Source organism: Wasmannia auropunctata, unplaced genomic scaffold (genome assembly GCF_000956235.1).
Source record: "Wasmannia auropunctata unplaced genomic scaffold, wasmannia.A_1.0 LD336039.1, whole genome shotgun sequence".
Taxonomy (NCBI): Eukaryota; Metazoa; Arthropoda; class Insecta; order Hymenoptera; family Formicidae; genus Wasmannia; species Wasmannia auropunctata.
The window spans coordinates 176,695-188,093 of NW_012026851.1; the positions used below are offsets into that span (position 1 = coordinate 176,695).

At 38.1% G+C, this 11,399-nt stretch overlaps 2 protein-coding genes across 3 annotated transcripts; one reads left to right on the forward strand and one right to left on the reverse strand.

Moving 5' to 3' along the window:
* The first annotated feature begins 2,514 nt into the window (after positions 1 to 2,514).
* LOC105451952 (ubiquitin-conjugating enzyme E2-17 kDa) lies at positions 2,515 to 7,720 on the forward strand. Of its 2 annotated transcripts, none has more exons than XM_011692692.1 (4): positions 2,515 to 3,252; positions 4,084 to 4,164; positions 4,426 to 4,630; positions 6,817 to 7,720. In XM_011692692.1, the coding sequence occupies exons 1-4, from the start codon at positions 3,209 to 3,211 to the stop codon at positions 6,973 to 6,975; spliced, it is 489 nt and encodes a 162-aa protein (XP_011690994.1). In that variant the 5' UTR covers positions 2,515 to 3,208; the 3' UTR covers positions 6,976 to 7,720. The 2 variants fall into 2 exon arrangements, with proteins under 2 accessions (XP_011690994.1, XP_011690995.1); XM_011692693.1 differs by lacking the exon at positions 6,817 to 7,720 and adding an exon at positions 5,560 to 6,015 and having other exon boundaries at positions 2,516 to 3,252.
* A 637-nt stretch (positions 7,721 to 8,357) lies between these two features.
* Positions 8,358 to 11,017, reverse strand: LOC105451953 (inhibitor of growth protein 1). Its single transcript, XM_011692694.1, has 3 exons — positions 10,550 to 11,017; positions 9,217 to 9,420; positions 8,358 to 9,122 (listed from the first exon to the last, which is right to left on the reverse strand). The coding sequence occupies exons 1-3, from the start codon at positions 10,683 to 10,685 to the stop codon at positions 8,542 to 8,544; spliced, it is 921 nt and encodes a 306-aa protein (XP_011690996.1). The 5' UTR covers positions 10,686 to 11,017; the 3' UTR covers positions 8,358 to 8,541.
* Positions 11,018 to 11,399: the final 382 nt, after the last annotated feature.

Below are 11,399 nucleotides of genomic sequence, written 5' to 3' on the forward strand. Positions count from 1 at the left end.
TATCCCCTGTGTGCCTTGTCGACTCAGTACATTATACGAAGTTATACGATGAATCAGGGTTGAATAAGTTAATATTTTTTTTAACTATAAGTTAAGTTAAAGTTAACAGTTTAAAAATTTAACTTATTGTTAGTTAAAATACAAGTTAGTCCATAATAAAATTAATTGTGTTAAAAGTTAAGTTCCTATCTAAAAAAGTGCATGTAAAGTCGATAACATCGCATTTCTCGAAATTATTTGTTGTTGCTTTTCCGCGATGCTAATTGATTGTCTCGCTGCGCTTACTTCGCGTAAGCGGCTGTGACATTGCATTTTGACAATTGTGTGTATTGCGGTTGACGTAATTATAAATTATAGTAAGAATTAGTGTTAAATAGTGCGCGCGAAGCGCGCGTTTGTAGTGCTAGTAATAAAAAAAAAGTAATTGAAAAGTTAAAGTTAAATTTTTTTTATTTTATAATTTTAGGGTTTCTAAATAAAGTTTTTAAATAAAGTATATATTTGTTATACTTATTTCTGTCAAGCCGCGGAAAGAGGACTGATTTTGAAAGGCTTCTTCCAACGTGATTTAATGCACAGAAGAACAATGATTTCTTCCCGCGGCCAGACTATATATTTATTATATTATTACAATTGTCTTGATGTGTGTTCTCAAATTTGAGTTTGAAGACACTAACTTAGACATGTATTTTATTTTGGATTTATACAAAGTGCTTTTACAAAAAGCACTAAAAATGTAAGGGCGACTTCACACCTTGACAGAAAAGCGGAAAACAGAAAAGCAGAAACCAATCAGAACTCGCGTTGGTAGTTAATAGTTTTTGCTTTCTGTTTTTTTGCTACCAGTGCGAGTTTTGATTGGCTTCTGCTTTTCTGTTTTCCGCTTTTCTGTCAAGGTGTGAATTCGCCCTTAAGCAGGTTCTACATTAGTTGCAAGCCGATCGCAAGCTTGTTGCAACAGCCAATCTGAAGCTTGCATTTTGAAATCAATGCTCTGGATTGGCTGTCGCCACAAGCTTGCGATCGGTTTGCAATTAGAGTTCTAGAATACAGAGATGCGACACGGCGTCGGTTGGGTTAGGTTAGAGTCCTAGATTATCAGAGAAGCGCGACCGGTGTTACGAGTCCTGATTGGACACGCAAATGGCCAATCATAAGATTGATTTATCGCTATTATAAATGGCTGCCGAATAAATCAAACTTATGATTGGCCATTCGACGCCATTTTTAATATTTTCTAGTACTTTTGCGATACTGCCATAAGCCGGTCGCGCTTCTCTGATAATCTAGGACTCTAGGTTAGGTAGCCATCGCCATTTTAATCCAGTAAAATACTTCCAACCAACGACATATATAATAGACCGAGCATTCCTATGCTTTTGCTGTGGAGGGGATGAAGCCGAAAGTTGGCAGAATACGACTGAGAGAGATAGTGCGATTTGAGGGGAATGCTCTCTCTTTTATTTTACTGCAAGATGATGATGGTGTCAATTGACAGCTGTTGACATCGGCCATCTTACCAATCTTACTATAAGATAAAATGAGACAGCATTCCCCGCAAATGCTATCTCTCTCAGTTGTATTCTGCCAACTTTCGGTTTCATGCTGTGGACAGAATGCTCGGTCTTTATATATATGTCGTTGCTTCCAATTCCAACCTTATAAACTGATGACAGTTGATGCAAAAAGAAAATACTTGCACCATAATAATAGCTTTTTATTGCATTTCAACACTTTGTATTGTCTTAATTTTTCTCTATATAATTTATATGTATGTATGTATGTACATACATACTTTACAAAGCTGTATCTTGGTGCATTAAGTGCAATAGTGAATTAAAATGGCGCTTTGTCATGTAATTTAGACAGCCAATCAGACTATACCCTTCAATAGATTCTACTTGCAACTAATGTAGAACCGGCTTTATATTCCTATATCCATGGTATAGACTGCGTTCCGCAATAAAGCGCATCATGCGCGTATGATTTATCCTTTTATCTTTGTTTAACATTTGGTGAACAACAAGGATACCATGATACATCATGCGTATGTAACCGTATGATGCGCTTTGTGGAACGCGGCCTACACATATCTAGAGTCCTAGATTATCAGAGAAGCGCGACCGGTGTTACGAGTCCTGATTGGACACGCAAATGGCCAATCATAAGATTGATTTATCGCTATTATAAATGGCTGCCGAATAAATCAAACTTATGATTGGCCATTCGACGCCATTTTTAATATTTTCTAGTACTTTTGCGATACTGCCATAAGCCGATCGCGCTTCTCTGATAATCTAGGACTCTACACATATCAAGCTATTTTCATGATACAATAGATACTTCTTTTTAGCAAATGTTCACAGCCTTGTCACTTGTCAGCCTTCCGTGTGAAAGAACGAATCCAATCATTCCCTCGTCGCGTATCTACTATTTCCGGGAAAACGGACGACCGATTGGCTGCCGGGCCTCGCTCGTGGTGCCACGGTGACGTCACCTCAATTCGAGGTGGCTCGTTTTCGCATCCCCACCATACTGTCCGCTCAGTCCAGCTGACGAGCGATCATCGTTCGATCATCGTCATTATTATCGTTGCCGTCACGGTCGTCACAGTGGGACCGAATTCGTGCACATTGTTCCTAATAACGGTATCGCGCGGACGGGAAGACGGCCTTCACGGGGCGCGACGTAACAAAAGGCAAAGGACGAGACAAACAACGGCCTCTCGCTCGCGCTCTCCTCACTCTCGACCCTTCTCCCTCTACCTCGCGCCGCGGAGGTCTTTCTCTATCTCCTCCCTTCCTCTCAATCTCGCTCGCTCGTTCGCGAGCAAACGTCGCAGATCCGGGGACCTCGTAAGAAATAACCCTCGTCTCTCGCGTCCCGCGCGTGAGAGAAAGAGAGAGTACAGAGTGCGTGCTACGTAAATCTGGCACGCGTACGGACGCGCGTGTGGGTGCCGTGATTGTTCTCGGCGGGACTGTCGCGCGGAGATAGACAACGCGCGCAAGGTGCGCGGTGAAGGAAGGAGGTCGTCGTCGTCGTCGTTGCCATCGCCGTCGCCGTCGTCGTCCGTCAATCGCGCGTGCACACGCATCTACGGATCTACACCTATCGCGGAGAGGGACGGAGAGTGAGAGAGAAGGAGCGAGCGTGATCAGCCATCAGTCGTTCGCAGAAGTTAACGGGGAGCAGCCATTCGTAAGGGATGTCCACCCCTGCGAGGAGGCGATTGATGAGGGACTTCAAGAGGTACTTGGCGCACGACGGCAGATTAACGTGCCGTTCGTCCGTCCGTGCTCCATCTGTCCTCTCCTCTCCCCTCTCCTCCCCTCCACCCCTCCGTACGTCTGTTCGATCGTGCTCTCGGCACGACGCCATTGTAGGCCGCAGCGGCACCTCCTGGTGCGCCCGATTCGACCCCGACTCGAGTCGACGATCTTCGCACCTTCCGCGCGGAACGTGTCAGCCTTTATTATTAGAAACGGCGTTTTCCGCAAGACGCGTCCCTCCCGCATTCGCCTTCCCCGCCGTCGGCAATCTTCCATCCCTTCCCCTCCCCCTTTCCCTTCGATCTTCTCCCCTATCTGGCCCAGTAAAACAAACCGTTTCTCATCCTGTCGACGGGTCCACGCGGGCCCCGATACGTCCCGGCCGTTTTCGAGAAACAGTCCGCCGACGAATCTTTACGATGATCTCACCTTAACCACGATTCACTTCCTCGTCCTTATGCTTATGATTAAACGAGGCGGTTTTTTTTGGATCTTGATAAATTTCATGTAATAAATCGCTCGTATAAAACTAGCAAACTTTAATAGACGTTTGATAAATGTGTTAGGAGCGAATTGGATATTTGTTAATTTTACGCATGATTTGTCAGATGATTTGCAATGATGAAAATTTTACGACACCTGACACTGTATTTGTAGACGTATTGACGTGTATTTGCAATATTAACTACGATTTACAAAAAGAAAATGTGTTATTCTCAATATTCTTTTACATGCCAGAAATAAAGTCTTATACATTTTATGTGCTGTCACTTGTAAGACAGGGCTCTAAAAATTGTTATTTCCGTCAAAGATTACAGGAAGATCCACCGACCGGAGTATCAGGCGCCCCGACAGACAATAATATTATGATATGGAATGCAGTTATATTTGGGTAAGATTTTTTTTCTACACGTTTGCTTTTTGATAACGCTTGTGTCTCAAGGAAATGTCCTTCGTCATCAAAGATATATATCTGCGCGCATAATAAAATCTTATAAAATCTACTAACAAAGCTTTAGTTACCTTTTGTAAAATATGCTTACAAAATGACTAAAGATAAAGAAATTTTGCTTTAAATTTCAAAGAGACGAGATAAAATTGAGTATTTCAAGTGCATAAAAGCTCCTGACTGGGATGTTTTCATATGTTGCAGACCACATGATACTCCGTTTGAAGATGGCACCTTTAAACTTACAATAGAATTCACAGAAGAATACCCCAACAAGCCACCGACAGTGAGATTTGTTAGTAAAATGTTCCACCCTAACGTATACGCGGACGGTGGAATATGTCTGGACATACTACAAAATCGCTGGAGTCCTACTTACGACGTCTCAGCCATCCTAACATCTATACAGGTACTATTTTTTCCTTTCTCTTTGTCGCAAAGTGTATTCTGATGTTTCTTTTTTCTGGCATTCCAAATAGTCGAGAACTGAATCGCGTAATTTAATAAATTATCATTTTATGAATATCTGTCATACAAACAAATAATGTTTGATGTCTTTTTCTTCTTAGAAGGAAGAGATTTTTTTTTCTTTATAATTCCATCGCTATGAATTTAGATTTTTTTATTTGCATATTGAAATTATTAAAAAAAATTTAGTATTTCAATATCATGTGCTATTACAGCTTATAATCACATCATAATATAGATAGAGAATATTTACAAGTAGTAATTTATACGTTCTAATATAATTTTATTCATAATTCTTCTGGAAGTCACAAATATTTTACACAGCAATTAACAAATGTTTATAATATAACAAAATAAAATAAAGATTTTAGAGATACTTTCTGGATTTCAAGTATTGTTTGTTTGTTTTGTCTTTACGTTTTAGGATCTGTGTCGTTCATTATGTTGTTCATTATGTTGTTTTATTTTCTGTAAAATCGCTCGTATGTTCATTGTCACACGTCGCTTCCATAAGATCTCTGTTGCGATATAAATGTCCAATAAAGAGGGATCGTTCGTTTTGTCTTAACAGCGGTTGCAATTCAGCAAAGTCTAATCACATGATAATTCTGATTTGAAATTATTTGTACGTAACATTTGTATAATACATCTATGTCTCTGTATGTAATTACTTTCGATCACCCCATCGAATACGCATTTTTGATTTTTCCTGATTGATTAGAGAACGAAAGAAGCAAAAAAAAGAAAGATAGTCCTTTCCCCTCGCGTTCCATTTACCGATTGCGGCCATGCTCTTTGTAAAAAAAAAGGATAACGAAAAAAAAAACTACCTTCCGAAGTGTAATAAAGTTACGACTTATGTGATTGCAGTCGCTGTTAAGTGACCCGAACCCGAATTCACCTGCCAACTCAATGGCAGCGCAACTGTACAAAGAGAATCGACGCGAGTACGAGAAACGAGTGAAGGCTTGCGTGGAGCAGAGTTTTGTGGATTAGTCGCGGGCGTTAACGCGATGCTGCCGTCGCGGCACCAGTCAGCCACCAACCGCCATCAAATACGGGGGAGAGGAGCGTTCAGCCTTACCAAGGAGCTAACGATTAAATAAGAAAAAAAAAGAACGAAAAAACGAGAGAAAAGGGGAAAACATACCTAGCTGTTTCTTCCCTGAAAGCTCTACCGAACTACCACGACAGATGTGCAACGTTAGACGGAATTTTTACGATGTTGAATAATAAATTATTATAAAATTGCGTATTTATTTATTTCGAATATCTGATGATACACGAAATTAGTTACTATATTAAATGTTAGAGTATAAAAAAAAATACTTGGCTTTCTTTGTGTTTTTTTCACTTCCTTTTTTTTCTTTTCTGTGCGAAAGGAAGCGTCTTTTCGACAGTGCAGAGTTGTACTTTGAATGAATTCTAGTACTTCAACTATCACCCATAAACACAAATTCACTTTATATATGTGTGTATATACATATAAATATATATACATATATATAAGATATACATATATATAAAATATATACATAATAATAATAATGAGAGATAATGATAATAAAAAAAATGCATAATTTCACTTCATAGTCTAATAATTGTATCCCGATATTCGCTTTCCACAATCCGGAGACCTCGCAAGGGGCCCACAAAAGGTGCATAATAGCTACAGCATAGAAAAAATTATCCAAGCATCTTGACTCCTTTTGGATCACTTTCCACTCAAAAACTAAACCGGAAATAAAATAAATATAAATAGTAAAATAATAAAATAGATTAGAATAAAATAAAAAACTTGGGTTCTTATACGAAGGTTGCGAATTTCTCGTGCTTGTCGTGCTTTCTCGTTTTTTATTTTATTCTAATCTATTTTATTATTTTACTATTTATATTTATTTTATTTCCGGTCTAGTTTTTGAGTGGAAAGTGAACCAAAGGGAGTCAAGATGCTTGGATAATTTTCTCTATGCTGCAGCTATTGTGCACCTTCTGTAGGCCCCTTGTCAGTCCTGTTTGCGCTTTGCTGCTTTTTATGTGTATGTTTCGATTTCTCTGTCTCGAAAATTCGAAAATATATCTGAAGTGACATATGCTGAGGGAATACGTCGACTATTTGTGTTGCAGTCACTTTTGGACGAACCGAATCCTAATTCGCCAGCCAACTCTTTAGCGGCGCAATTGTACCAAGAGAACAAGCGGGAGTACGAGAAGCGAGTGGCCACTGTCGTCGAACAGTCTTGGCTGAATTTCCAAGAGAGCCACACGGAGGACAATCCTCGCTGACATTAAGTATGCCGCTTTTTCACACGACGCGTAAGAGATCTCTGTCGCAGCTTCTCTGTCTAATATAAAAGTTGTCCCCCCCCCGCCGCTCCCCCTCCGTATTATATACATACGTAATGATTCGGTCGACACGTTTTTCGGTGGAGCTGTATCTGTAATATTCCTTTAACATCTCGTGGCGAACATTCCGTGTGTTGTGAATGTTGTGATCCAACAAGTCTGTAGAACACAATGAAGGGAGATTTGCACGGCTCTCACTGTTGCAAAAAAAATATCGAAAGAAAAAAATTAACAAAAAATAGGTAGAAAATCGGAACGATGTGAAGTTGCACTATAAACTTATGTGATCTTTTACTTATAAGTACAACATGTATTGTCTTGTTCTTATAACTAGCCGTTATGTAGGTATCCCTCTCGCGCAAAAGTAAAAAAAAAAGATAATGTCCATACAATGTTTCGCCATACCTTAATCTTGCAGGCAAATTGACTTTCTATTATTTTACAAGTGTAGAGACGAGCTTGTGGAAAATGCAATTGTACTGAAGAAATATGAAAGTCTGTAAGTCGCTTCTGGAAAGTCTACTTTCACCATGTGTAACGGCGCAAAATATAAGAAAATAGTATGATTATTTCTCGTTTTCAACTTGGTATTAACCATTAGAAAGTCATGCTTGTATTAGACTGTAAATGAATGTCATATATTGAATTGATAGTAATCGAATTAATAAATTTTGCAAGAAAGAAATTAACGTGTTGTAAATTTATACTGTTTTGTTGTTGTTGTTGTGTTAATATAAATACTTAAATTTAACATGAAAAATATATATCAAGTATAATTTTTATGAAAATAACAATTTTTTTAACAAAAAAAAAACAGATAAAATTATTATGTAATCAGTACTTAGATATTTTATATATTTGTTGACGTTCTTTTTTTCCCTCACCCTCTTTCTCTTTCCCTCTCCCCTCTCTACTCCTTGTATTAAAGGGTTCCGTCCTCTCTTCTCCAACATTTATATTTTCATGAGATGTGAAATGTTTATTTCAATCGTCCCCAGTTATTTTGTACTTATTTACATAGTTATTTTTGCTTTTCATTACATGTACATTAAGTTCATACTATATACATATAATTCAAGATGTGCGCTTTTTGACTATTGCTTCCGCAAAGGTATTTTATTTAATATTTTATTATACGCATACTAAACTAATAGATGAGTATATTAAGTTGATATTGCAATGATGTCAACGAAGAAAATGCATTTAAATATAAATTTAATTATTTTATATTGATGGCATTATCTCTATGTATAATATATATATATATATATATATATATATGTACAATCGTAAATATCACATATACACATATTTATTTTTTATAATTTAGAAGGAATATATAGTACTCTCTGATTAGAATTCTAGTTATAACATTGTGAAAAAAAACAATTTATATAATTTAAGATTTTAACAAAATATTCCTGAGAAGTTCGAAATTAAAAGGAATCTCGATTAAGTCCAATTAAGTTTTGAGAAATTTTTAAGTCTTTCGCCACCCTGCTCTTGCTATGATTTTTCCTCTTTTTCTTTATTGTATCTCTCGAGTTCTTTAAGGAATTGCGCCTTAGGTTTCATAACGTTAGGTCGATCACCGCGACACTTAGGACAGAACCATTTGCCTTTTGGCTTTGTCGTCAAGGAAACGCAGGAGAAATGAAACCATTCGATGGGGCATAGATCGTTGTCACAAAGAATCATTTCGCCGTACGATATCTGATCGCATAGACAGTACGTCGGTTCGTCAGGGTCTATAGCGAGATCGTCCTCCGGTGGCGGTGGCGTATCCTCGCGATGCTGGTTCTGTTGATTGCCCTGCCGAGACTTCCGCTTTTTCTTCTTACCTGTAGCCGTCGCTGCCGTCTTTTTCTGATTTCCATTACTCGTATTAGATAATGCCGAGGACCTCGTCTCCGTCATTCCGACCATCATGTCCATTGAATGAGTCGACTCTATCAAGGTCTCGGTCCTAGTTCTTCTGGCACGTTTCGGCTGACGTTCCGAGTTGTTTGCGTGGCTTGCATTATTCGAATTGCTGTTTATATTTGATTCGCGCACCGACTCGGAGCTCTCTTGCTCCTTTCCAAAGTCTGTAACATGATAACAATTAGATTTGAAGTGCTAGAATTGTACATCTAAACATTGATTTTATTAACTTGAAAAATGTACAAAAAAAAATCATACCTAAGTTTCGATAATCTACATCTAACTGCCTGGATTTGTTCTCTATAAGATCTTGAACTTGCTGGACAATCTGCAATTTCTCATCTCCTATCTCTTGTGCTGCAATCAAGGCCTGCTGAACTCTCAACAATGCTCTCCTTTTAATCGCAGGATCCACGTCGTTCCGCAATACCTCCTGTTGCTGATCCACTTCGTGTAGATATGCTATAAAGTATAAAATAAAAACAAAATAAAATTATCTAAATAGAATAAACAACTATTTCTTCGCAGCGTTTTAAGATGCTTATTCGCATCAGATTATTAAAAATTGAAAATTAATTGTAATCTCACTATGCCAGCTTCAACTAAAGCACCTTTTCATGCTGACACTCGATGCACATTTTTAGTGTCAAAAAAAGATCACAATTGACGCTTGATATTATCAATTTTGATCAAGTGATCTGTTTTGACGCTAAAAATAAGCATCATGCGTCAGCATGAAAAAGTATCTTAAGGGTACTATTACATTTATCCGTTTTTGGTCGTATGACAAATGTTTCAAGCCTATTAACTGCCTATTGGATACAGAGATCTGCGAATATCTCTGTGTGCTCCTGCAGCCAATTAACTTGCTTACAAAATTTCGTATGACAGAAAACGAACAAATGTAATTGTACAATTGTGTTGCAAGTCCGACATTTATTCGGTATGTAATTTAAATGACTAAATAATGGATTATTAAAATTTCATAGAAATACTAAGCATCAAGATCCAACCTCAACCACAGAAAGCGCTCTTAAGTTTACACATAATGTTCACTTACACGGTCTAAAATTAAAATTACTATTGTTTATATGTAAACCTTATATTAACTATATCTATAAGACACTGATTCTAGAACTAGATATAAGATTCTTTAAGAAAAATAAATTATTAAATTCACGGATAAAACGAACAAAACAACTTTTTGATTTCTCACAATCAAAGTTTTATTCACAGATTTCGATAGTGTCATTGATGTTTATTATCTTTCAAAATCTGAGTAGCACAAAAGTTTAAGAGACGGTCCAAGAAGATTGAAATAATTTTTGTTATGTTGTCCAAAGCATCGTTATATTTACAAACCATACTAATTCCATACCAAAACCATCAGACAATGCTGCTAAATTATTATTTCTCTGTAAATGAATGGATGATCTAGAGATATGAAAAACGCCACGCGAGATATCTATCAGAAAATCGTAGGAAACGCAACGAATCGTTTATTGAATCGCGGACTCGAGAAATCGGGAGCGCGCAAACAGGATTGGAGCAACAGATTCAAAGGAACCTCCGAGAATTCGATTGCACTCACTTTGACAAGTGGCATCCAATTCGCGTAGTCGGGAGACGTGCCTCTGCAAGTCATTCGGCAAATTTTCCACACAGTCCAGGTAGTTCTCGATATACGTCGCCGAATAGAGCGCTTCGACCACCGCCTGATTCAGCATCGCCACGGCGTCCTTTCCTCCCCTTCTTATTCGCTCGTTCTCAGCACACGACGTGAAAAATCGTCGGGAATTGGTTGTCACTGACTCTATTGTGATCCTTCACACCACCATTAACTCATACGGCTGCTTTTTTCTTCTTTCTTATATCTGGCATCTGCCCTCAAGCGAGAGTCAATATACAACGGCCAAATTTTTAAGTTGTGCGGTAAGATAAGTCGCGCGGTGAGGTATTAATATACCAATATGGAAATTCGAGAATACTGAATTGCGATTTGCGATGCCCTCGCGGGTCGCGGGTGTTCATACGGCGGGCTACGCGATATGCGGGAGCGTACGTAATTAATTGATCATCGATGATTCGCGCGAGATAGATGGACGTGACCATGGTAGAAATACAAGGGTATGCTCTTGCGCACGGTAAGCCAGACAACCAATAAGAATTGCAGCTTGACTACGTCATCATTACGTGGCAAATTCAAACGCTTAATGATAAAATAAATGTTTATGGTAGCATCAATACATTAAGGAATAAGCGAAACGATTTCACGAGAATGATAAGTAATAAATATTGTGTCACATCAGTTTATATATTCCACACATGTAATTTTTGTAAAACGAACAAATGTATTATGTAAGTAAATGAAATTAAGTTAAATAAACTGAAATGAAAAAAATAATGAAATTACAGCACCTGAAAAATTATGAAAGTTTTTG

Coding starts and splice junctions, on each gene's coding strand:
- LOC105451952 (XM_011692692.1), top strand. CDS start 3,209: ATGTCCACCCCTGCGAGGAGGCGATTGATGAGGGACTTCAAGAG. Junction 3,253..4,083: donor TTGATGAGGGACTTCAAGAG/GTACTTGGCGCA, acceptor TTTCCGTCAAAG/ATTACAGGAAGATCCACCGA. Junction 4,631..6,816: donor CCATCCTAACATCTATACAG/GTACTATTTTTT, acceptor TTTGTGTTGCAG/TCACTTTTGGACGAACCGAA.
- LOC105451953 (XM_011692694.1), bottom strand. CDS start 10,685: ATGCTGAATCAGGCGGTGGTCGAAGCGCTCTATTCGGCGACGTATATC. Junction 9,421..10,549: donor ATTGGATGCCACTTGTCAAA/GTGAGTGCAATC, acceptor TATACTTTATAG/CATATCTACACGAAGTGGAT. Junction 9,123..9,216: donor TGTAGATTATCGAAACTTAG/GTATGATTTTTT, acceptor ATCATGTTACAG/ACTTTGGAAAGGAGCAAGAG.